The 26,744-nt window shown below is 45.8% G+C and overlaps 2 protein-coding genes across 2 annotated transcripts in view; one reads left to right on the top strand and one right to left on the bottom strand.

Annotated features, from left to right (window-relative positions):
• BFSP2 (beaded filament structural protein 2) overlaps window positions 1-11,777 on the top strand; it is a 47,623-nt gene extending 35,846 nt beyond the window's left edge. Inside the window, exons 4-7 of the mRNA XM_083188590.1 lie at window positions 1,140-1,301; window positions 2,950-3,078; window positions 4,297-4,517; window positions 11,498-11,777. Of these exons, the coding sequence (XP_083044716.1) occupies window positions 1,140-1,301; window positions 2,950-3,078; window positions 4,297-4,517; window positions 11,498-11,501 (516 nt within the window). The 3' untranslated portion in view covers window positions 11,502-11,777. The remainder of the gene's footprint in view (window positions 1-1,139; window positions 1,302-2,949; window positions 3,079-4,296; window positions 4,518-11,497) is intronic.
• Window positions 11,778-24,287: 12,510 nt separating this feature from the next.
• LOC146080895 (uncharacterized) lies at window positions 24,288-26,744 on the bottom strand. Its single transcript, XM_083188591.1, has 2 exons — window positions 26,030-26,744; window positions 24,288-25,113 (listed from the first exon to the last, which is right to left on the bottom strand). The coding sequence occupies exons 1-2, from the start codon at window positions 26,447-26,449 to the stop codon at window positions 24,556-24,558; spliced, it is 978 nt and encodes a 325-aa protein (XP_083044717.1). The 5' UTR covers window positions 26,450-26,744; the 3' UTR covers window positions 24,288-24,555.

Genomic DNA, 26,744 nt, shown 5'->3' on the forward strand with positions numbered 1-26,744 from the left:
GGTCAGTCTAACGTAGGCCAAGAACAAAGAGAATGTACACACAATATGAAAATACATGCATCCTGAGAAAGCCGTATTATTTGTGGTGATTAGGAGCATGTGTAATCATTGAATGATATTGATGATGACATTTTGGTGAGCATTTGCTATACTTACTGAATTACCTCTAGTGACAAGAAGAGAAGACCGGGATACACACACAATGAGACACAGACAAACATGGAGAGCAGAAGGCAAACAGGGATGGACTGGAGAGGTAGGGCAGGCAAACCTGACTTAAAGTAGGCACTGGTCTCTAATCACTGACCTTAAATTCTACTAGCCTGTCCCAAAGTAGTCCATTTTTGCAGTCCATGGTCCATGGAAGCAGTTCTTGAAGCAGACATGGGAGGAGTGTGCAGAGGTGGAGATGGGAAACCAATGTGTATAGCAAAGACTTTGTAAGGAGCCATGTCATCTACAAAATTGTCATGATAGGCAGTGTGCAGCAAGCACAATTTCTATAGCCTATCAGAGTTTGGTGAACATCACGCATGTGGAACCCATGGGGCAGGACATCAGGGAGTTTGACTACCCAGTCAGGGAGGTCTCCCAAAAATAGTCTATGGCCCCTCCTCTAGGTCGCCCAACAACCCGGGAGTCGGCCGAGCATTTCCAGGATGGTAGACAACATTGTGTTTATTTAACCAATTTGTCTGAATGACCATTTTCAGCATTTGAAAGCAATTGGCTGATTATTTGTATCCAAACATTACCAGATTCGTTTTCCAATAGGTTGAATAGTTGGACAGATAATCTTAAAGTGCATGGCCAGCTTTAACGGTTCCTAAACAGGCTGAGGCACATGCATATGCCTATTAAGCCACTAACCACATTTACCAATTGCAGTAAAGTTGCACCATACTGGAGAATCCTGGAGAGTTTGGAAGATACTCACTTCACAACATTCCATCTCCTCAGGTCCCCGGAGTAATAGTACAAGCTATTATTATACAGTATAATAAATCGAGGGCATTAATCATTAGCCCCTTCAGGTCGGTAAAATCCCTGTGGGAAAATTATCCTGTGTTTACATATCATTTAAAACTAATTAAGAAATTTACTGCTCCATCCTGAAAAGTTATGATGTGGGTTTTTAGGATGTGAAGACTCTGTACAAGCAGCTAGCAGGATCCCAGCTGGAAGAAGTGGACACCCCAATTGGTACAGGACTTGATGATATATTGGAGACCATCAGAATTCATTGGGAGAAAGACATTGAAAAGAATAGAGCTGAATCTGGTGCTCTTCTTCAAGCTAAAGTAAGTGCTTTGATACATTGGGGTGTTTGCCTGAAAAAGCATCAGTGCTTTGTGTAGTAGTATACATACATTTACACAATCCAGCCAACGTATATTGGGCCAAAAGTCAGGCTTTCCTACTTTTAGAGACTATCAGAAGCGCTTTGGGGGTCTGATCTAAGTGTCATCAAGCCCCGCCCCCGTTCTGCAAATACCTCGATTCGAGGGTATCCGAGTATGGAGCAGGGCTGAAATGACGCAATTTGCATAATTTTAGCTCCACCCCCCCATGAAAGCAGCGTCGCTGTGTTTAAATGCTGATGCTGGGGATATGTGGGGTGGTCGGGGGGGGGGGGGGCAGGCGGAATGCTGGAGGCTTTCGCACCTTTCCGGGGGGCCAGGAGGGGAACCTGATTTTCGGGAGCCTCGAGGCTGTATGAAACTAGAGTTATGGAACACAACAGTACATAATTATTCTCATATAGCGGAAATGTTGTATGTGGGAGTTATGTGTGCTGTGTTCCAAGAACCAGTTTCAGACATTCAGTCTCAAGGGACATAAACAAGCATTAGGCAGTCACATGGACCTAATATTTCTTGGAATAAGTTTGTATGAAAATTCTACTGTAAATCCAGCTTCAGCATCACCAAACATGCAGCTACATTTGTGTATGTTTAATGATACATTTAATTGTGGAAACTATCTTATTAGAACTTAGAAGCAATAGTATATTCCTAGAATACTATCCATAATTTCATGTGGAAAACACAGGACAAAATTTGTTCATGCTCTGATTCAGCCAATAATATCCAGCAACATCTCAATTTACATATGGATAGTGGTAGATGCTCAATTAGTTTAGTAATACCACTCAGGTGCAGGCAAGGGAGGGGTTAGTACTGAGTAAGTAAAAAAAGACGTTGGTTCCCCCAGCTCACTGAATAGTATTAGTAACCAATCTTGAACACTACATGATAATAGAATTCAGAGATATTGGTTACATATACCTGCGCAGGTGTATGATATGCCCCCAAGCCGCGTCAAGGCTTCTCTGTACATTGGGGGTCCCTAGCGCTATATCTAGGTGCAGGGTGCGGCACCCCAAAAAACTAACATCTCTATTTAACTGGGGCATAGGCCACTGAGGGTAATCTCAGAATTGTCATATATATTCTGCTCTGTGACAAGAGCTGTAAAATCTTATTGGCTGTCTGATGATATAGGACTCATACGCGTCGAGTGACAAGAGTCTGATTTTTCGTTTATTGGTTATTATTTCACATCAAGATCATTTCTTTATCACTAAGCTATCCCATAGTGAGAACGCCATCCAAATACATCCAGTAGTTTTTGGCTAATCCTGGAGCTAACAAATTACTACTACACAAAGCACTGATGCTTTTTCTCTGCACATTTTAAATCTGCCCCCCTGCAGTGCACATGGTTTTGTCCATCTAAGAAAGATTTTGTCAGAAAGAGTGAACTAGAATAAGGGCCTCAGTTCCTGCTGGAGCCTACTGAAAAATAGCACTAGTTATATCATAGTTGAAGTACTCATGCTAAATACACATTACCTTATATAAATAATAATTACTAATTTGAACGCATTTGTCTGTTACAATTACTGTATGACAGTGAAGTCTATCACCTTGTTTTTTTCACTAACAGCAATCAGTAGCTCTGCCAGCGTTACAAAGACAGGAAGAAGAAGTTGTTGAGAGTCTAAGAGAGGAGTTCCATGATACAGCATGCAAAATCCAGAGCCTGCAAGCAGAGACGGAGTCCCTGAGGACGTTGGTAGGTGTACTGTCACCTTTAAAATTCTCAGGATAAGAAGGGACAATACCATACCCTCCAACAGTACCGATTTTGCCGGTACAGTACTGGCAAAATTCAAGTGTACCGAATGTACCGTTTTTTCTGCCCACAATGCACCAGTTCCCAAGGGTGCTTTGCGGGTCCCGGGCCAGCGCATGATGCATCATGACGTCACGCGCCGCCACCGTGGACCCAGCGCACAGCCCTCAGGGGAACGCACACACACAGTTGCCGCGTCACTTCCCGGTGCCACGGCTTGTCAGCACTGAACTCTTACCTTTCCTCCTCCTTCTGACATCATGTCAGTGGGAGGGGTGGATTCTCAACTCTGGCTTGTGCGTGTCACCATCCAGGATGCAGTAAAGGCCGTCCGGCGCATGCGCCATTGATATATCTGGATGCTGGAAGCTGTGCAATGCTGTGCAGCAGAGCCACGTCTATGGCTGGTTCCGGAGCCGCCGGCCGCCGGTCGCAGCAGTGTCTGTCAGAGTCAGCTCAAACTGGGGTACACTTAAGTTAATTATACATTTAAAGTTAATGATTGCCCATCAGTTCCTTAACTTACAGTGACAATAATATATGCAATTCTGTTGCCCCAGGTGCCTGATCCCACATCTATGTATATAACTGTAAATATGTGGGGGGAAAAAGTGTCCAATCAATGCCCAGTACACATTCAGAAAGGGAGTATGACCACGCCCCTTTTGCTTGTGACCATGCCCCCTTTTGAATGTGTACCGATTTCTGCCCTTCAGATGTAGGAGGGTATGTGAACTGTCTATATGAATCCTGTGTAGCAGCCTATCTTCCTTGATAGGCTGCTACACAAATACAAAGGTAAAGTATGACACAAGTGATATTTGACATTGGACTTATGGTCCCCATAGGCCCATACATCAAATGCGTAATATTGCGTAATATTCTGATTCCTCGACCACTCTGCCAACTGGATCCACCGATCAGTGGCCACTGAGGATCAGGGAACAGTCAGAATATAGCGGTAATTTAAAAAGTTCCCGGTCTGGAATGGGATCTGGAATTTTTGAACATGTGTAATATTCCCAGTCACCTGACCCGGTCGTTGGGAAATAAGTCCATTTCCCCAATACACCTCTGATGGGGACCATTACATTAAAACAATGTTTCTAGCGCTATTTTCTACATAAGGTGTGTAATATTTTTTTTATCTGTTTGTAGAAAAGAGGTTTGGAGAACTCATTGTATGATGCTAAACACTGGCATGACATTGAGCTCCAGAACTTGGGCTCTGTGATCACTAAATTGGAAGCAGAACTAGAGGAAATTAAAAGTGAAACTGAGCAGCATCAAAGGGATAGGGAACATTTGCTGTCCCACAAGATGCAGCTGGAGAAGGAAATAGCAGCGTACCACTCTATCCTGGATGGAGAGGAAAACAGGTAGGGGCACAAATGCCAAGTGTCTATCAGGGGAATGGGATCATTCGTCAGACTGCATTTAGGTCTACAGTCATTAGGTCGACCCCACTAGGTCGACTGGCAGGAAGGTCGACCTGACTTAAGGTCGACATGGGCCAAGGTCGACATGACTTAAGGTCGAATTTGCATAAAGGTCGACATGAGGAAGGTCGACTGGTCATAAGGTCGACATGGGTTTTTCACTGTTTTTTGATCCGAATGTCGACACAGTCGACATGGACACAGTTGGCAATGAGAATCGGACCCTCGCATCGCTCGCTTCGCTCGCAATGCTTTGGGCACGGTGCCTCGCTGCGCTCGGCACACTATTTTATTCTCCCACCACGCCCTAGTGGATGGTAGGGCATGAAATACCGCCTGTCGGCACATGTCGGCTCAAAAAACAGTGAAAAACCCATGTCGACCTTATGACCAGTCGACCTTCCTCATGTCGACCTTTATGCAAATTCGACCTTAAGTCATGTCGACCTTGGCCCATGTCGACCTTAAGTCAGGTCGACCTTCCTGCCAGTCGACCTAGTGGGGTCGACCTAATGACTGTAGACCTAAATGCAGTCTGACGAATGACCGCATCCCCTATCAGGGTATGGTAATGTGTATACTACAGACTGCTTTCTAGTGGGTGCTCTGGTGGCAGTAACTTATAACACATTAACAATGGGGTTAAATATTGCATTGTCATGTAAGATTTAATATAGATGCACTTTACTCCATGAATATACAGATAACACAAAGGCCACAACTAGGGGGAAATAGGGGCACAAGCCCCGAGCAATGGATTTGAGTTGGCAATGAGATGGTTGGAGAAAAACAGTGGGTGAATGAGTAGTGAGAAGCATGACATGGTGAGGGTAGGCTTGTGACCCGGCTGCTGGATTAATCAGCAGGGCACAGGCATATAGGGATTGGGATCACCCGACACAATAAAGTTTGTTTTTTCTCTTTCCTCCACTAGGTGACACTGGAGAGTTACAGTGGGGAATAGAAGGCGACCACAGGGAGCTTGGGCACTTTAGAATAAATTAATAGTGACTAACTCTAGGCAGTCTTAGCATGTGCCCTACGGGAGCATTCATTGCTCACTCCTGGTCTTTTTTATTTTTTAATTGTTTTTAATAATCTGCAATCAGCAGGAGGACAGGCAGGTAGCCCCCTGTCCCTACCTGCCTGCGACGAGGGCGCTGTCGGCGGGTCCGGTCGTAGCTGCACGCAGCTCGCCTCCGGTACCCGGCTGCAGGATCCACAGATCCTGAGGTCCCGTCGCCGCTGCACGCAATGCGCCTCGAGGACCAGTCAGCATGCCGCACCCGACAGCCAAGGCAGGGGTAAGTATAACGCTGATCCCCTGTTAGCGGGGCATTCAGCGGAAAAAAAAGATCGCGGCAGCGCACTTTCAAATACAGCGCCATTAGCGAGGAGCGGAGCATAGGCGCGTGGCATGCTGGGCACTTCCGCTTCCTCCTTCTTCATAGGTGCGGCAGCCATTGAAGCAGCAGCGTGATCCGCGGCTCCCTCGAGGCGTCTGAAGAGTGCAGGTGACGCTGGTACAGCGAGTCACAGCGGGACATAGGAGGTCAGGGCGGCTTGGACTGTGTCTAAAAAGGTTCCTTAGCCGGCGCAAGTTATATTTATATACAGTGCGCGTCTCTGGCTTGTGGCAGACTCTGCTTTTTGTATACCTCCTCTCCTGTCCAGTGCTTAACCTCTCTCTCTCCTCTCTGTGGATGATTGATGAGTGTATGATGGCTGGTGGGGCTCCTAAAAAGATTGCTTGCAAGAAGTGCAGCACTAAGCTCACCCCACACGCTGAGGGCGCCATTTTATGTCCCCCATGTGCTGCAGCCCCAGTCCCCCCTCCTTCAGCAGCGGGGCAGGATATTCCTGTATGGGCTTCTCAATTGTCCACAGTGATTTCTCAGCTGGCCTCAGAGTTATCTTCAGCCAGACAAGACAGGGATGCAGCCAGGGATCAACAGGCAGAGTTACCCTCTGCTGTTGAGGGTCTGTCTAGAGCATTACATGCAGACACCCCAGCACCCCCTCCCCCTAGACTGGCTTCTGCTAATAGGATTTTTCCTCAGGTCCCTCTGTTAGATGATAAAGATGATGACATGCCAGATCTAGAGGAGGGTGAATTTAATGAGCCTGAGGCTCCAGTGCTACAGAACACTGATGTCCCCTCTCAGGGTTTAGAGGACTTAATACAAGCAGTCCGTTTAACCCTCAATGTCTCTGAAGAGGAGAGGCCTGCTGCGCGCCCCTCAGTGTTTGCTAAAAGGCAAAAACAGTCTGCATGCTTCCCAGCCTCAGAAGAGCTGGATGACCACTTGCAAAAAGCTTGGTTACACCCGGACAAGAAGTTTCAGGTGTCCCAGAGGTTTTTTACTTCCTATCCCTTTCCTAAGGATGCTAGGAAGTCATGTGAGACGCCCCCTGCTGTAGACTCTTCGGTATCACGCTTGTCTAAAAAGACAGTGTTGCCCATACCAGGAGCCTCTACCCTTAAGGATGTATCTGACAGAAGGTTAGAGAGCACCCTGAAGAATATTTATTCGGCCGCAGGTCTCTTGCAAAGGCCAGCACAGGTGGGCTGTTGGGTCAATAGGGCCATGGAGGTCTGGGCATCCCAGGTGGCCTCCTCTCTAGACCCAGGGGCAGGTGATATGTTGCTTCTCGTGGAACACATACGTGAGGCTGCAGGTTACTTAGTTGAAGCCTCTTCAGATGTTTGTATGCTGGCGGCTCGTGTCTCTGCCCTCTCAGTTTCAGCTCGCCGTACTCTTTGGTTGAGACAGTGGAATGCGGACGCTGACTCCAAGAAGGCGGTGGAAGCATTACCCTTTGCTGGTGAGGCGCTCTTTGGTCCAGAGCTGGACAAGATGATCTCACAGGCTACGGGGGGTAAGTCACAGTTCCTGCCTACAGCAGCCCCTCCCCCACGCAGGTCCTTCCCAACTACTGGAGGGCAGTCCTTTCGTTCCTTCCGACCCACCCCCAGATTCAGGGGTAGGTCACGTGGAGTGGCTACCAGTTCTAGAGGCTTCCGAGGCAGAGGTTCAGCCAACGCACCCATCTTGGATGCAAAGGTTACCTCAAAGCCCTCAGCATGACTCTCCCAGTCCCTGTCCGTAGCGCAGGGTGGGGGCCGTCTGCTGTTTTACCAACAGGCTTGGTCCATGTCTTGCCAGGACGCATGGGTAAAGGACCTGGTGGCAGTAGGCTACAAGATAGATTTCTTGTTGCCTCCTCCTCTACGTTTTTTTCCCACAGGTTTGCCAGCTTCTTAGGAGAAAGGCAGGGCTTTGCAGGCTGCCATTCAAAGGCTCAGGGACATGGGGGTGGTTATCCCAGTCCCAGAATCGGAAAAGGCAAAGGGATTCTATTCCAGCCTGTTTCTGGTTCCCAAGCCGGACAGCTCAGTAAGGCCCATCTTGAATCTGAAACAGCTCAATCCGTTTCTGCGGTTCACTCGCTTCAAGATGGAGTCTCTGCAGTCAGTCATTGCAGGCCTGGAGCCTGGGGAGTTTCTAGTATCCATCGATATAAAAGATGCATACCTGCATATCCCCATCTGGCCCCCTCACCAGGCCTACCTGCGGTTTGCCGTTCGGAGCTGTCACCTACAGTTCAGAGCCCTTCCCGTCGGCCTCTCCTCTGCACCACGGGTATTTACCAAAGTCATGGCTGTCATGATGGAAATACTCAGGGCTCAGGGAGTTACCATTGTCCCTTACTTGGACGACCTCCTGTTGAAGGCTCCGTCCAAGGAGATCCTGCTGCACAACATCCGGCTGACACGTCAGACCCTGGAGTCCCATGGCTGGATGCTCAATATCCAGAAGTCGCAACTGACCCCCTCGCAGAGGATTCTGTTCCTGGGGACAGGTTTGCACCTTTTTCTGCATCAGCGGATCTCTCTTTCCCATCACGCTCGAGCATCACTGGCGTGGTGGCTCGACTCCAGCAACCTGCAGGAGGGACGGAGGTTCGCCATACACAACTGGATGCTTCTCACCACAGATGCCAGCCTCAGGGGCTGGGGAGCGGTCACACTCTGTCTCCACTTCCAGGGACTGTGGACCCTGGAGGAAGCACAGATGTCCATCAATGTGCTGGAACTCTGAGCGGTGTACTATGCCCTCCTTCAAGCGGAAGTCGTTCTCCGGAACAAGGACATCAGAGTGCAGTCTGACAACGCCACGGCTGTGGCTTACATAAACAAACAGGGAGGCACTCGCAGCCGTGCAGCGATGAGAGAGGTGAAGAGGATTCTGTGCTGGGTGCAGGAGCACGCAGGGGCCGTGTCTGCCATTTTCATACCAGGCGTGGAAAATTGGGAGGCAGACTACCTCAGCCGCCGAGACGTCCATCACGGAGAGTGGTGTCTGAACCCCCAGGTCTTCCAGACCTTGACTCGTCGGTGGGGATGTCCGCAGATAGACATGATGGCCTCCAGGCACAACCATCAGTTGCCCCGGTAATGCGCTCGGACAAGAGATCCCCAAGCAGTGGCAGTAGATGCTCTCACTGCCCCTTGGAGGGAAGATGTAGAGGAACTGATCCAGTTCCTCTACATCTTCCCTCCAGTGCCTCTCATCCCTTGGGTTCTTCAGAGAATCCGACGGGAGTCAGTGACAGTGCTGTTCATTGCTCCGGACTGGCCTCGCCGGTCGTGGTACACGGTTCTAACAGGCCTGTTAGTAGACGAACCGTGGCCCCTACCTCTCTGCGATGACCTGCTAACGTTCACCTGTCCCAACTTACAACATCTACATTTGACGGCATGGCTGTTGAGAGGTCTGAGAAAAGCAGGGATCCCGCAAGCAGTAATACCTACCATGATAGGGGCCAGAAAACAGGTTACCTCGGTGCATTACCATCGCATCTGGAGGGCTTATGTGGCCTGGTGTGAACCCAGGATTGTCTCTCCTGTGAATTTCAAGCTGGCCCAGGTTGCTGCTGTTCTTACAGAAAGGCCTGTCCTCAGGACTCCGACTGGGGTCCTTGAAGGTTCAAGTATCCGCCTCTCCATTTTTTCCAGAGAAAGCTGGCGCTTCTTCCTCAGGTACAGACCTTCTTCCAGGGGGTGTTGCGGCTGCAACCTCCCTTCAGGCCTCCCACTGCTCCATGGGACTTGGACTTGGTATTGACCTTCCTCCAGTCCTCTCTGTTTGAACCCATGGAGGATGTGTACCTGAAATATGTCACTTGGAAGACTGTCTTACTGCTGGCCTTGGCCTCGGCCAGAAGGGTGTCGGAACTGAGTGCTCTCTCTTGTAAAGCCCCCTTCTTGCGTTTTCACGAGGATAGAGTGGAGCTGCGCACCTCTAGTGTTTTTCTCCCAAAGGTGGTCTCGGCATTCCACATTAACCAACCTATTGTGGTGCCGGCCTTTCGGGAGGACTCAGATGAGTCTAGAGCGCTGGACGTGGTCCGGGCCTTGCGCATATACGTTGCCAGAACAGAGTCTGTGCGTAAGTCGGATTCTCTTTTTATCCTCTATGACTCCCTGCATCCTGGATGGCCCGCCTCCAAGCAGGCCCTGGCCAGGTGGATCAGGTTGACAATTCGTCAAGCTTATGTGGCTTCTTCTAGAGTGCCACCTTCTTCGATATCCGCCCATTCTACACGGTCGGTGGGTACCTCCTGGGCGGCTGCCCGTGGAGTTTCTATTCAAGATCTATGTAGAGCGGCTACTTGGTCTGGACAGAAGACCTTTGTCCGTTTTTACAAATTTGACACATTTGCGGCAGCCGCTTCGCAGATCGGCCGTTCTGTGTTAAGGGGCTCTCAGCGTCATCACACCCATGTTGGGAGCTCTGGGACTTCCCCACTGTAACTCTCCAGTGTCACCTAGTGGAGGAAAGAGAAAAGGGGATTTTGTACTTACTGTTAAATCCTTTTCTCAGACTCCATAGGTGACACTGGACGCCCACCCGACGCTGTCTCTCTTTTTACTGCTATTTCAGGTTTGTTCAGTTACCTGAGGCTAGGAGACTTTTGTACTTAGTCTTCATTCTAAGTTTTACCAGCTTTTATGGATGTGTTCATTCTGTTATGAATGATGTTCTTCAAACTATGTTTTCACTCAATGCGAGTGTGTGTGTGACTTGTTATGTTATGTTTAACCTCCTCTCGGAAGTGGTTTTTCTTCTTTCTTCCAGCTCCCTCCGGGCACATACCTAGACTGCCTAGGAGAGGAAGTAGAAGGGGAGGAGTTAGTCACTATTAATTTATTCTAAAGTGCCCAAGCTCCCTGTGGTCGCCTTCTATTCCCCACTGTAACTCTCCAGTGTCACCTATGGAGTCTGAGAAAAGGATTTAACAGTAAGTACAAAATCCCCTTTTCCCTATTACATCACATGAGCTGAAGAACAGCGTGTAAGGAGCCTGCTGCTTTTATTTCCTTTCATGTGAATTTTTGATTTACAGTACCGGAGTAAGGGTCACATGGGTCTGGGACTGAAATGTCCAAGTTCCTATTATGAGAAATGGAGGAGGTGAAACTAGTATTGTTTGGGAGTGTCCAGAGCCATATAGTCATGTATAGCCTCCTACACTATCCCTCCTAAGGTCTCTCTAAATATGTAAAAGCATAAAAAGTTGCATTATGTTGTCTACAATTTTAATACTTATGATGTATGTTTGGCAGCTGGTGCCTTGTCATCATCATGCTGTTATGAGGATGGGACTATTTTTATGTGGAGGTCTAAAGCTGTAGATCCATTCGCCCAATTATAACTCTAGATTTTATAATTCTGATCAGTGAAATTAGGAGTTGGGATACAAAAGACAATGCAACCGAAGACAATGCAGTATAATATGCCATTTGGATTTAAAGAAGTTTTATTTATTTTTTAAAAAGGCTAACTCAGTCTGTTCTATGTTATAGCATGAAGTCACTTTAGATTTGTTTATCATTATTTCTGATTTATTTGTAGATGATGCTTCATACAACTCTTCAGTGATGACAGTGCTCACAGTCAAGATAAAGATTAAGTAAATCACATCTAGTATGCCATGGAATGACTCAGTGCTATATTTGGATATAACAACGTCAGCCTGGTTTTTAGTTTGTGTGCAATTCAGTTTAAATAGCTTGCAGACTGAGAACATGGTTTAAATAATTTATCAAAAAGAAATTGAGTCTGCATAATACCTTCTAATACTTCCAGTCTGTTAAAATATAATTGGATTCTAATAATAAAAAAAAACACTCTGATGATGTGTCAGATCCATCTTTGTTCTTCTTGTCTCAATGGTACTTAGAAATGCAAAGTCAACACACATTTAAATGCCCTTTGTGTAAATGTAGATCTATAACATTAAGATCACAGAAAATTGGACAAAGAATATTTAAACAATTCCCGACAATTGTCTTGGACCTCTTCACCTGTATTGTGGGAAAAATCACCTACCAAAAATATATTTTACTGGTTTGGCCAGTAATGCATTTGAATGTGATCACTGGAATGGGGATGTGCTAAACATACCTGTGCCAACCCTAATGTGCATCACCAATTTTGATAATAAAATCACCAAAGTTGATGTTGCAGAGGATAACAAGTGTTGAAGAAACAAAATAAATAATAAATCTGCAATACTCCCTGTTTGAGTAAAGGTCTTGTGGTGTGGTTTGTGTGGAGACTACCAAGTTACAGGGCTCCAGGGTGAGACAATCAGATAATTGTGTAAGCAATATTTTTATTACTTCAAGATGATTGACATTGAGAGGATGAGGTCTTAGGTGGAGGTTTATTTCTTACAGATAGCGCATCTTTTCCAAAAGGCAACTTTGAAGGATCTTGAAAATGACAGGAGAAAGGTGTTGAGTTGAGGCTTGTTAGAACCAGAATGCAGTGTATTGGAGATGTGAAGCAACCCCTCGGTTCAGTGATAAATCTCAGCATGAACAGGATGTGGCATTGTGATTTTAAAAATAAAGGGCCTGATTCAGAGATGTAAGTTATTTTCGACACCGATGCGCAGTGAAAGCGAAAGCAGGCAACTTAAGCAAAATGACGCCCAATGTCAGATTCTCTGATCAACTGCTGCATCCAAAGACACATCATTGGATCAACTGCGTAAACATGGGACATCTAGGTAAGACTCATTTAACTCAGGATGTCCAGTAAAATCATGCTGCTGTTCTATGCCATACTCGCCGTCATTACCAGCAAACACGACAAGCATTTCAATCATACTGCATATTTTGGGGCAATGTGACAGAAGCAGCAGGATCAGATCTGCACATGTGCACTGTGGTTCATGCACAGATCCTAAAGTATGAGAGATTTATGTAAGTAATACATTTATGGTAAACTATGAACAAGACCCAAAGACTGGAAGCTCATGGAACCTTAATTACAGGGGAGTAATGATGTTCTAATTCTGTGGATAATACAGTAGACATTGGTAAAAATGATATTTTGTTACACATTGTGCGATTTAGTAGGGTAACTGTGCGTGGGCAAGTTATGCCGTTGCCCATGGTGAGGCAGTGTGACTGGCCCTCAACAGATGCATTTGGCATACAGGAGGCCTGGGCATCCTTGGGATGCTTCTGGCAGTGCTCTACTTCCTAGTGGGGATGACCCTTCCTTCTCAGCTTAATATCATGTCGCCACATGTTTTGGTTTGCGGGACCATTGCAAGGTGACACGGTGCTCTGCCCCATCGCTGGCTTTGAAAATGGAGTAGTAAAGGGAGTAGTAAAAAAGAAAATCTCTAAGATACATTGTCTAGTTACAGCATTTTTGGATGTAGAAAACTAACACAGTTGATTGTGTTCCTCATGTGTTGTTCAATTGTCATTCAGCTGTCTTATTAAACTATAAATTCCCATCACTTTGTAAGAGAGTCACTTCCAATGAAATAAAAAAATTATTCCACTCCCCAAAAAAGGATGCCTCCACTGCACAGTACAGATTAAATTAGGGATAGGACATAAATGAGGCCATCAGTGATTGTATGAAATAATTGAACCATCAGATCTTTGCAGTTGATAGCTAACCAATCAACAATTGGAAGCAAACCATTGATGGAAATACTAGGCTACATGTATTTGTATATACTTAAGTTTGGATTAATATCCTAAAAGATCTGGCGGATTCAGAAAAGAGTATGAAATATGTGTTGGCCTAGTCATCCTCTCTGAAATAATCTACATGGAGTTTAAACAACAACAAAATAAAAGCTAGAGAAGTCTGAATGAACCTTTATTTTTGTTGCTATTTTAAAACTATCATTTATAGCCATTGGTGTACAGTGACGTGTACCGCCTGCAACTTTATGGAAATACAGCTGCAAAGCCTTTCCCTGTTGTACATCCATGTGTTCTAATGTGCAAGGACTGAGATGCCCACTTTCAGTATGTATAGGTACTGAAATACTGATCAGTGCTTCTTTAGGCAAACCATTGCACATATATCAAATCAAATAATTTTTATTGTCACTATTACATTAAAAAAAGGCATAAGCGAAATTCCGTAAAAAGAGAAAAAAAGAAAATACTCACAGATCACATACTATAATTCAAACTTGAGACAACAGAAAGAAAAAAACTGTTACGCAGCCGACTAGTACAGCAACCTAAACACCTATAATGTTTTCCAGAAGGTAACAGGGAGAAAAGAGAAGGACAAGGGTGGCTAGAATATAAAATAATTGTATTAGCCTTAATTTACTCCTTTTTAAAAAAAAGTATCTGCCATCCTAGGCAAGGGTTGGACAATGATTTTTTATGCAGACTTAACTACTCTGTCTAAGGAACCACGGTCAGAACACTTGGAATTCCCATACCATACTGTGATAGCATAGGTTAATAGGCTCTCAATTACACAGCAGTAGAAATTTACAAGTATTGGCCTGGATAACCCCGCTGCCCTTAGTCTACGCAAGAAAAAAAGGCGTTGCTGGGCCTTTCGAACCGCTATGGCAGTGTGCACAGACCATGTCAGGTCTTCACTAAACGTAATACCTAGAAATTTTATATTACTGATTCTCACCACCTCTAATAGTGGATTTCCTAGATCTCCTAAAACCTATAACCACCTTTTTGTATTTTTTACTATTCAAGAATAAGTTATTAGCCTCTCCGCATTTTATCAGTTGCTGCACCTCCGTTCTATAACCTTCCTCTTCCCCTTCACTAATCAAACCCAGTATCATCAGCAAATTTAACAATTTAACAATGAGGTTGGACACTGATTCTGAAAAACAATGGACTTCTATATGAGAGATTGAGCATTTGTGTACGCACCCAATTTCACCCGTGACATTCCCATAACACATCAATAAGGTGGACTGTGTCTGTGCGTGCGCTAAGCCTACTGGGAAGACATCTGTGACTTCGGGCATCACAGTTGACTAGTTGCCTTTAAGCCAACACATTATGCAACACCTGCACCAAAGACTTTTGGTAATTTTTGTGCACAAATGGCTCTAGCTATAAGACCATTGCACAGCATGTGGCTCTTAATCAGTCCCACAATTAGCTTCATTTCTAATTAGTCACCTTTAAATGACATTACATTTATTTATCCAGCTATGTCATTCATGTAGGTTAATGTATTGTAGATGCAAGGGGAGAGTGATGTATATTCTCATTAAAAAAAAAAAAAAAATTATTCGACAACCTCTAGCCTTGTGCCTTAAATCCGTATATAGATTTTCATCAATATTTAATAAATCAAGCAGAAGAATGGTGATTTCTGTTCTGCTGTCAACCACCAAAATATACAAATGTTTTCCATTTTATTAATGAATTACAAGCAAAATAATGTTCAAACATCTCTTTAACCCTTTGAGTGCCAACATATCTGTGAGAGATGTGCAACATACTGTATTCCAATGGTGGCCAAACCGGTCCTCGAGATCTACCAATGGTCCATGTTTTCCAGATCACCTTGCGGGTGCACAGCTGTAGTCATTACTACCTGTCACATTTTCAAACCTGCTGCATTCATTTATACTAGATCCACAGGTTGCCTGAAAAACATGAACTGTTGGTAGCTCTTGAGGACAGGTTTGGCCACCCCTGCCGTATTCTCTAAAAATGGCAGCATTGCTCACATTTGTTATATAAATTAAAAAAAAATTTGTAAAAAAGATTTAAAGCAGGGCTATTTTTCCACCGGAACGCCGTTCCTGAAGGTCAGATAAAAAATTACGTCACCAGGAACGGCGTTCCGGAACTTCTAGCCTTTGGCGTACATACTTGCAATGCTGCAGAGTTCCGACTGTCCCCGCCTACTTCTGCCTCGCCCACCGTTCCTGAACCTATTTTCCTACAAAAATAGCACTGATATAAGGTAAACATTACAGAGCATTGTGATGAATACAAATGTTTTCTTGGGCAATTTGCACACCTACTTTAACAAATTCACTTGGCACTCAAAGGGTTGAAGGCATCAAAGCAGCCGACTTTGCAATCATTCATGTAAATAATATCACATAACCCTGATAGCCAAAACAAGAACGATATAAATTATTCATTTCCGAATCCTAAGTCTTTAACTTTCTATCCAAACCTTTTGAATTTTAAGCATCAATCGAATCACCATGGTTACTCTTACCAACTACTGAGCTTTATAGACACGAGGCACAAGCACATGCTGCAATCAATAAGGATGACTAAAGACTTCTGCTGCTGGCGTTCACTAACAATTTACCTAATTAGTGATGTATTATATAAGAAAGCTTGCTGCCGTAATGTCAAGCTTTTTGCATAACAAAAAAAAAACAAGTTCTGATAAAAGAAAGGTAAAATGGTGTTTTGTCTCCCACATACTGTATACCAAATAGCAGATAATGGTACAAGTATTATAATGTATCTATCACCATATATTAAGCTCTACCTTATAATTAGTTTTCCATAAAGCTGAGTTGGCTAAATGCCTGTTTGCTTAGTGTGAAATACATACAGATTAGCACTGATTATAGGACTGAGGGCCTGATTCAGACCCAGTTGTACAGATGTAGTCATGCTCATCTATCCAGTTGGACCACCATCCAGGCTTCATTGTCGTGATATGAGAAATGTCCCGTTATGGTGCATTAAGGCATACTATGGCAAAAGCATGTAATTACACTGTTTCGCAGCTGTGTGGCAGTACAGTATAGTACAGTGCCGCAGATGGATATGTGAAGTGCCATCGCCAGCCGCCTTTGCTTCCACTGTAATTGTGTACAGTATGCCGAGCTTACACTGTAGCTCCTGGCTGATAGTCTCGGCCCATCACCATTTTGTAATTACAGTATGTTACATAGTTACTCCTCAGTCCTCAGGGACTTGGCGGGGAAATGTATGCCATAGTTAGCTCTGTGAGGGTGAGCTAAGCTTGGCATACAGTTCCTCCACCGAGTCCCTGGGCTGAATGAGCGACTTTGTATCATGTTTACAAAATGATGTAAAACGCAGGCGTTTCCCGGCCGACACAATCAGCTTCCTTCTGCCTACAGCCATCGCAGCGCAGAGTAAGTCCTGGTTTAGGAAAACCATTAGGTGGTGAGTGATTGCGATGGGCTTTCCCCTCGTGTGCACAGCTGCAAACTAATTTGCAACCTTGCACATGGGTGGGAATTCGCATGCCCAGGGTGGCGTGGGACAGCGTTAATCTGATTGCTGGGCTCCGAAAATTTGCAGCCCAGCGATCAGATCTGAATAGGGCCCATTGTGACAAACTCTGAGTGTCATCGGCATTTACAGGCCACTGAATTACAAAAGGCTTCTGGGTTCCTGCATCTGCATTAGTATCCCTAATGGCCTAGCGCAGTGGTTCCCAAACTGTGTGCCGCGGCTCCCTGGGGTGCCGCAGCACTGTCACAGGGGAGCCGCAGCCTAACGAGGCACCCTGCTGGCAGCCGAGTGTATTCAGCTTGTTCCGGGGGGAGGGGGGGGGGCTACCTGGAACACCTGGCAGGGTGAAGAATGCCTTGGCTGGGTTTGCTGGGCTACATGGGCCCGGAGCTTAATGGGACTCGGCAGGGGATAGAGCTCAGAGGCGTAAATAGACATTCATAGGACCCATAGCAAAAGTTTGTATGGGCCCCCTATTTAGCCACTGTTGGTAATAAATTAATATAGCACATATACCTACATATGTAAAGATGGGCCCCCTTCAGCTCTGGGCCCCATAGCAGTTGCACCCCTTGCACCCATGGTAGTTACGCCTTTGGTAGAGCTAGGCGGGACTTGGGCCGGAGCTAGAAGTGACAGCACAGTTGCTGCTTTCTGCATGGAGAAGAGAGGCTGCTGCATTTACTGGCCCATCCAGCCAGACTGTTATTTTGAAAGTTATAGTGTGTACACACAGTCCGATTTCCTTTCTGATGTTGACGATATAGTCAACATCGGATCGGCATTGGATCGGAATCGGATGCAGATCGCAAGGGTTTTAACCCTTGCGATCCCGATTCGCGTTCACATATCGGAAGCCAGAAAGTCTTGGCTGCCTTGTCTATATAGTGCAGATCTGCACTATATAGTCAAGATTGGATGCAAATCGGATGTGCCTTAAGATCCTATCCACGATCCTATCTGATCGGATCGTGGATAGGATCTTAAGGCACATCTGACCGTGTGTACACACCATAACTGTGATATGTGTGTGTGTGTGTGTGGCCAAGAAACCTCATTTCTGCGGAAGAGGTGCTTTAGCTCTAGCTTTATCTAGAAGGAGGAGCTCAGCTATACCTCCTCATTCTGGGTGCCATTTTGACAGTGAAGAACAACATGAGACCTGGAATTCAGTGTCCAGTTCTGGGCACCACACCTTAAAAAAAATATTATGGAACTGGAGAAGATCCAGAGAAGGGATACCAAATTGATTAAGGGTTAACCAGGCTAGGAATGTTTACATTGAAAAAAAGGGGGGATATGATTAATATCTATAAATACATCATGGGCCAATACAGAGACCTGTCAGGTGCTCTATTTACCATAAGGTCTATGCACAGGACACATGGCCAACCCTAAGGCTGGAGGAAAGGAGATTTCACATGCAGCAACAGAAAGGGTTCTTCACAGTTATGGCAAATAAGATCTGAAATTATCTGCCACAAAAGGTTGTGTTGGCTGATTCACTTAAAATATTTAAGAAGGGTTGGTACAATTCATAGCAAACACATCCGTAGATTCAAGCACTAATTATAATGCATAGTGGGAGTTCCGGTAGTGTAAATATCAGCCAAGGGCTCAAGGAATGCTGGAGAAAGGATACTATAGCATAATTTTAGAAATAGGTTGAACTGGATGGACTTATGTCTTTTTTCAACCTTACAAACTATGGGCCTTATTCTGGTCGATGCGTAAATTTCCGAATTCTTTCGGATGGCGTTTTTTAGCCGTCTGTGCATGCGTGGGCAACGCTATGCGCATGTGCCACGCAAGGTCTCCGTACTTGTTCTCACTAATACCGTACAGAAATGTGCACCGCATTCACTCGGGAGATATGGGCGTATTAAGGGCGTCATTCGGAAGTACACAGGGGCGTAGTTTCAAAGTGGGCTAAACTGGGCGTAAACATGGGTGTACACGAGGGAGTGCACTAATTCTGGTACGCGTACATTTGGACAGCACACTGACTGCACACGAACAAAAAGGCAGGAAATATGCAGTCTTCATAAGCAAGTATTGCTTTGCGGACACCACTCGGTCATGCGCTAGGCATTCGGAACGCCCAATCAGTACGGGCGCACCTGAACCAATGTCAGCTGAACACAATACAATCCACTCCTTTACTCATTATGCATTAATTACACTCTTGTCATTGCTTCAATTGGAACCATTGCAGCTTAAATGGACCATTACTAAACACACAAATATATGCTGCATTTTTGACACACATTTACACTGCAAGCAATGGACAGAACTTCCTATCACTAATATAAATATACATGTCACTTGTACATTTACCAATAAAACCACACATTTGGGGATCAAAATATAAATTTATTACACTAAGGTCAAACACTTCACACGATGTAAGGGTTAATGTCTGTAATGAATGTGGTAGTAATGTGTTTAAGTATGTATTAGGATTTAATTGATTACAATTCCAAACAAACACTTTTTAATTAGGTTACCTAATTGCATAAGTGTGTCATGTGACCAATTTCGGAGTTCACATAAGAGTGGTGAGTTTTGCGAAAATACACCGCATCGGTGCGTACGGCCAGGTTCCCGTCCGTTCTGACGCGGTAAGACCGTGCAGACGCTGTAAGACCGTGCAGAATATGTGTGTCCACCGCACACGCAAGGTTTGGATGTCGTCGTAAACACGCCATGTTCTTCTATTGTGAGTCCGTCCGTATGCAGAGGTCCGGTGGGCGTTTCTTCGGACGATGTCCGCACAGCGTGGCGTGCGGACCGCCCTGAAAGATTTTGGAAATTTACGCACCAACCAGAATAACCTCCTATGTTACTATCATGACGTTACCATGATGCGGAGTGGACGCATGTGCAGTCCACACCCGATACAGCTGAATGGCAATTACCACTTTCCTTTTAAATAACAGTTTAGTGTCTAATGTGGTCTGAGGACAAAGCATAGAGTTTCAAGTCTGGGGACAGAAGCACAGCTATGGATACGGAGGAGTCCACACAAATACTGTACAGTAGAATGCACTGTGAGCGAAACTGGGCATTTTTTTCACACCCCATATTAAGTGCACAAGTAAAGAATAAATATTAACACATTTTTCTGGTGGGACCTGAACCCTAGGCACAGCAAACAGCATGCTGTGGCCTTATCTGCTAGGCCATTAGAGCTACTGTACCTCTTAGGCTACCCTTATGGAGCTACGCTCAGTATACATTTCCCCACCAAGTCCTGGGGCTGAATGAGCGACTAGGTAGCATACTGTATGTACAACATGATGGCGGGACGAGATTATAGACCATGAGCGAGCCCATCCTTATGCAGCTAAGCTTGGCATACACAAGTAAAGTGGATGTGGGAAATAGCTCCTAAGTGGTTTTCGAACACTAGGCAGAGCATATAGAATGCTGTGGGCTTTACCGCACGGCCATTAGAGCTACTGTACCTCTGGCCTGTCAGCTCATTCACACCTGGTGCAGGAACCCTGAAGTCTTTAGTAATTAGGTGGCCGGTAAATGCCGATGGCGCTCGAGGCTACGCTCTGGATTTGTCCCAATGTTTGCAATCTGACTGTATAATAATGAACTGTATGTAAATGCTGCTGTAATTTTGGTAGTAGTCTCGTCCCACCGCTATTTTGTAAATAAGCTGCATAGTCACTCATTCATCTCCAGGGACTCTGAGAGGAAATGAAGAACAAACAGTGATAATGCCGCAGGATTCGGTTTTCAAGCTTTTCCTAGTCGACAATAGCAATTTTCATGGGAAGGGGTCTCATCCCAATGTGGTATTCATGGAAAGTAGAGATGTGCAGACTCGGATTCCGGAGATCCGAGCCCCCACGGACGTCATCATTCCGAGCCCGGTTCCGAGCAGCGCTCGGAGATTCCCACCTGACTCGGGTCCGTCCTCGTGGTCAGAACGTCATCTCCCGGCGCCGGATTTTTCGAGGCTTTAAAAGCGGCTGCTGCGCCCGCCATCTTCACTCCAGTCTAGTAGTGGGTTGGGAGAGGGTGTGTTGAGGCTGCTGCTGGGGCTTAAACTTGACCTTGAGCGCAATATTTTTCAATCGCTGGGGCTGTCTCTCAGTGTTGCTCTGTAGTCTAACTGTGTACTTGTAGTACTACTGTCTCCTCTGTGCGGTCTACCTCTGGTGTGCTGTGCTGTAATTAATTATTTTATTCGCTGGGGCTGTCTCCCTCAGTGCTGCTGTGTACTCTGTTCTCCTCTCTGCTTAGGAGAACAGTCTAACTGTGTACCTGTAGTACTACTGTCTCCTCTGTGCTGGGGCCTACCTCTGGTGCTGTGCTGTGCCTGTAAGGCCCCATACACACCAGAAAGATCAGGATCGTCTAACGATCGTCTAACGATTTTGTGTGCACTTTCCTGCGGCGCTCTCCCGTGGCCTTTTAACGATGTGCTAACGATCGTGTTCTATGTTCCATACGATTTACTAACGATGTACTCACGATACGACATCGCACATGATGGTCGTACGACAGTCGGATGTGCGGATCGTGAGTGCATCGTGAGTGCACTGGTCACGGTCGTTTTTGGAATGTAAATAAAGGGCCGGGCTACCAGAGGGGAGACAAGGGGGGGACAAAAGAACACAAAGAATTATGGGCTGGGCTAGCAGAGGAGGGTAACAAGACTAGGAGCCATTTTGCAGGACCTCATTTCTGCTTTGTGACTAGTGAGGCTTGGTGTATACCTGCTGAACGCTGCACATTGCTATTTTTGTCTGCTTTGTTTTTGCATTCCTGCTGAATGCTGCACATTGCTATTTTTGGCTGATTTGTTTTTGCATTCCTGCAGAACGCTGCACATTGCTATTTTTGGCTGCTTTGTTTTTGCATTGCTGAACAAAGTGTGTTTTTTTTTTACTCCATTTTGCTTTTTTGAATTATGGATTCGTTCCAGCAAGAATTCCTGCTTTCCTACGTTGTGCTCAGGGTGAGGAGGATGAGGGCCCAGCGTAGGAAGGCTCGATCCTGCTGGACCAAGCAGTGGCTCCTGGGACGACAAGCGCGGTCTCATATGCCCCTGCTGATGGAGATTCGCGAGAATTATCCCCAGGATTATCGCAATTTCCTTCGCATGGACGATGAGACCTTCCAGGAGCTGCTGCGTCTGGTCACCCCCCACATCCAGAAGCAGGATACCAAGTACCGGATGGCTATCCCTGCTGAGGACCGGCTGGTGGTAACCCTCAGGTTTCTGGCTACAGGACGATCGCTGGCGGACCTCAAGTTTGGATCCATCATCTCCCCGCAAGCGTTGGGACTCATCATCCCGGAGACCTGTAAAGCCATCGTGAAGGTCCTGCAGCATCAGTATTGCAAGGTAAGGAAAAATATACCACACACTTGTAGTGAAAAGATAACCTTTTTTATTTAAATAATGGAACTGTGAGTTTCACAAATACTGATAATTTTTTTTTTTTTTTACAGTATAAATATAAAAATTGCCAAAAAAGTTATGCAAATATCAAAAATATAAAGCAAATGTATTGTCTTTGTTCGGACATGAGGTAGATCTCAGTATGACACATGGTGCTTGTGCAGATAATGCATGTCCCCTCCACCTCACGTGATGCATAGTGCAGATGCAATAGTCCTGGCACCATTGATATGCACTATGTGCCACGTGGCCATGTCCTTTGTCTGTACCACAAGTACCATGTGTCATACAGCACATTGAGTACACATAATTTTTAAAAGTGCTTTGTGTTGATTTAAATATTGTTATCCTAAATGCTTATATAGTAATGTTGTTTATTTAAATATTGCAAGAACATTATATTAATTGACTGGAATGCAGCAAGGGGACAGTATGGCAGACGACGCATGTAGCGCGGACAACAAAAGCACCCTCATGCATCCATGGCGCATAGTGCAGAAGTAGTGGTCCCGGCCCCATTGCTCTGCACTCTGCGCCACTGTAGCATGAAGGTCCTTTCATTGTCTGCACAACATGCACCATGTGCCATACTGCTCCAAGCATGGACCTTTAGAAAAAACACACATAGCATATAAAACATAGGCAAATTGCCCTAAAAATAACAAGGCATTTCAAATGCTTCATTGCCGTGCGGCAAGGGACAGTATGGCAGACGACGCATGTAGCGCGGACAACAAAAGCACCCTCATGCATCCATGGCGCATAGTGCAGAAGTAGTGGTCCCGGCCCCATTGCTCTGCACTCTGCGCCACTGTAGCATGAAGGTCCTTTCATTGTCTGCACAACATGCACCATGTGCCATACTGCTCCAAGCATGGACCTTTAGAAAAAACACACATAGCATATAAAACATAGGCAAATTGCCCTAAAAATAACAAGGCATTTCAAATGCTTCATTGCCGTGCGGCAAGGGACAGTATGGCAGACGACGCATGTAGCGCGGACAACAAAAGCACCCTCATGCATCCATGGCGCATAGTGCAGAAGTAGTGGTCCCGGCCCCATTGCTCTGCACTCTGCGCCACTGTAGCATGAAGGTCCTTTCATTGTCTGCACAACATGCACCATGTGCCATACTGCTCCAAGCATGGACCTTTAGAAAAAACACACATAGCATATAAAACATAGGCAAATTGCCCTAAAAATAACAAGGCATTTCAAATGCTTCATTGCCGTGCGGCAAGGGACAGTATGGCAGACGACGCATGTAGCGCGGACAACAAAAGCACCCTCATGCATCCATGGCGCATAGTGCAGAAGTAGTGGTCCCGGCCCCATTGCTCTGCACTCTGCGCCACTGTAGCATGAAGGTCCTTTCATTGTCTGCACAACATGCACCATGTGCCATACTGCTCCAAGCATGGACCTTTAGAAAAAACACACATAGCATATAAAACATAGGCAAATTGCCCTAAAAATAACAAGGCATTTCAAATGCTTCATTGCCGTGCGGCAAGGGACAGTATGGCAGACGACGCATGTAGCGCGGACAACAAAAGCACCCTCATGCATCCATGGCGCATAGTGCAGAAGTAGTGGTCCCGGCCCCATTGCTCTGCACTCTGCGCCACTGTAGCATGAAGGTCCTTTCATTGTCTGCACAACATGCACCATGTGCCATACTGCTCCAAGCATGGACCTATAGAAAGAACACACATATATAGCATATAAAACATAGGCAAAGTGCCATAACTACTAAAATTATTTTAACTTAAAACCAAACCAGTGCCTCATTGCCTTGCAGTATGGAGCAGTAGAGAGACGGCGCTTGTAGCGCAGATAAAGAAAGGGACTCATGATTACCTGTTGCATACTGCATATACAATGGTCCCGGCCCCATTGTTCTACAAGTATGCAACAAGTCAGCATGGCCATTATCTCCGCCACAAGCACCGTGTTACATGCCAACTGCGAAATAATTCTATGGGATGCGGTCATAAATCTTGCAAAACCGGTGTATCATCCAGGTTCGTGCTGTCTCCCAACAATGTTGTATACATGTGACTGTACCGGGGTGGGGTCTGAGGTTGGGTACAGGATTGTCTAATGGGCGGGGTGTTTAAAGGCAATGATGCAATGGCTGGTGAGGGTACGGCAGGCATCTGTTGCAGCGTCTGGTGCAATGGAAGAATCCCCATCAGTGTGGTTTTGATTGACAGGCGGCCCTGTCGGCCCATAAACAGGAGTTCGCTTGTGACGCGTTCGAACGCCATCTGTTGGTCCGGATGTAGCTTCCGTAAGCCATCAGCCATGTACTTTCCAAAGGTGTCAAACTCATCAGATGGCCTACGCAGCACCTCTTCGGCTCGAACCAGAATATCATCGGGTTCTTGTTCAGGAACTGCCTTGGTTCTGCGTTTTTTCTTTTTGCCAAATAGTTGAGGCGGGGTGGGGGTTTCCGGAACTCCATAGATTGTTCCCGATGAGTCTTGTGGCTCTGGGGTTGGATTAGGGGTTGAGGTGTGGACCACCTCTATCTCTGTACTTGTTGTCTGTGGAAAAGAAAACAACAACAATTAGTTAACATCACCTTCTCTTTTCTTCAGTTCCCCAACACCGTTCAGGAGTGGCAAAACATCGCTGCTGAATTTGATGAGGCGTGGAACTTTCCTAATTGTGGAGGAGCCATCGATGGGAAACACGTCCGGATCAATCAGCCACCCCACAGCGGTTCGTACTACTTCAACTACAAGGGGTACTTCAGTATTGTGCTGATGGCTGTGGTCAATGCGAACTACGAGTTCCTCTTTGTGGATGTCGGCAGGAATGGTCGGGCCTCAGATGGTGGAACTTTGAAGGACACCAAGTTCTACCACAGGCTCGCCTCCAACACCATGCACTTGCCCACAGCTCAACAAACCAAGCATGGGCTGAACTTTGTATTTGTTGCGGACGAGGCATTTGGGCTTCATGAACACATCATGAAGCCCTATGCCAAGCGTGTACTGGACCACGACAAACGGGTGTTCAACTACAGGCTCTCCAGGGCACGCCGGCTTGTGGAAAGTGCATTCGGGATAATGGCCAGCAGATTCCGCATTTTCCACACAGCCATCAACCTCCGGCTGGATAAAATTGACTGGGCCGTCATGGCGTGCTGCGTCCTGCACAATTTACTTCGCCGCAAAGAAAGGGCACATCGCCCGGCAGGACCAGCACCGCCGGAGGACCCAGATGATCCCAGGGAGGTTGCCCCAATTGTGTCCCTGGAGATGCCGGCCCAGCAGTACCGGGGGACAGCACGAGCCAAACAGGTCAGGGACCAATATAAGGCATATTTCAATGGTGTTGGTGCTGTCCCCTGGCAGGAAGACCACATTTAAAATCTTTTTGGATAAAGGAACAAAAAAATGATTGAAAGAAAGAAATGGGGCAAAGGGGTGATATACACATTGGACCAGTACTTACTGATAACGGCTGGAAACTTTCATCCATGGCCGCTGTCACGTCATCCGCCTCGCCTTCCACCATCATGCAGAGCCCTCGCCTTGGCACCTCCTGGCTGAGTGTGAAGGTCAGCAAGTGGTAATACCACAGCGACGTCTCATACACCTCTCCTGCACCAGCACCGGACCTTTTGGAAGACTGTATTTTTTTATGTTCCTTAAGAAACACAGTCCGCAAATTCTGGATCTTTTTACGGACCCATTCCGTATCAGCCTCTGGGTTGTAGCTCTTGCTAAATTCAAGGAGATCTTGCAGCGCTTGAGCTCTTTTGATTTTATTACTATAGTCTTTCGACTTTGTCTTCCAGAGGCATTCAAGTTCGCGGTATTTCTCTATGAATGCCTCCACAAACTCCTGTTCTTTGACCAGTGCCTGGGACATTCCTGCCAAAAAAAAAAAAAATTTGACAATAGTCTATGTACATATTTTTCAAATGTCAATAGTTTGGTTAATATAAATAGTAGTTAAAATTATATGTTTCATTAAACTGTATATAATTAATAAAAATAAATGTTTTGTTTTTATACATTTAAGAAATTTTAATAAATCATATTTCTATACATTTATCATCTTTACATTACATTTAGTGGTGGTGGCATAATATTTGGTAGGTAGGCCGCAGGGGAAGATTGGCGGCTGGGCTGGCATAATACATCTGGCCACCTTTATTGGTGGG

This window comes from Crinia signifera, chromosome 5 (assembly GCF_055691185.1).
Source record: "Crinia signifera chromosome 5, ASM5569118v1, whole genome shotgun sequence".
Lineage (NCBI taxonomy): Eukaryota > Metazoa > Chordata > Amphibia > Anura > Myobatrachidae > Crinia > Crinia signifera.

What these genes read in the sequence shown, in the direction of transcription:
- LOC146080895 (XM_083188591.1), bottom strand. Translation starts at nt 26,449, where the DNA reads ATGTCCCAGGCACTGGTCAAAGAACAGGAGTTTGTGGAGGCATTCATA. An exon ending in AAAGTTTCCAGCCGTTATCA is followed by an intron (nt 25,114 to 26,029) that starts GTAAGTACTGGT and finishes TCTTTTCCACAG; the next exon opens with ACAACAAGTACAGAGATAGA.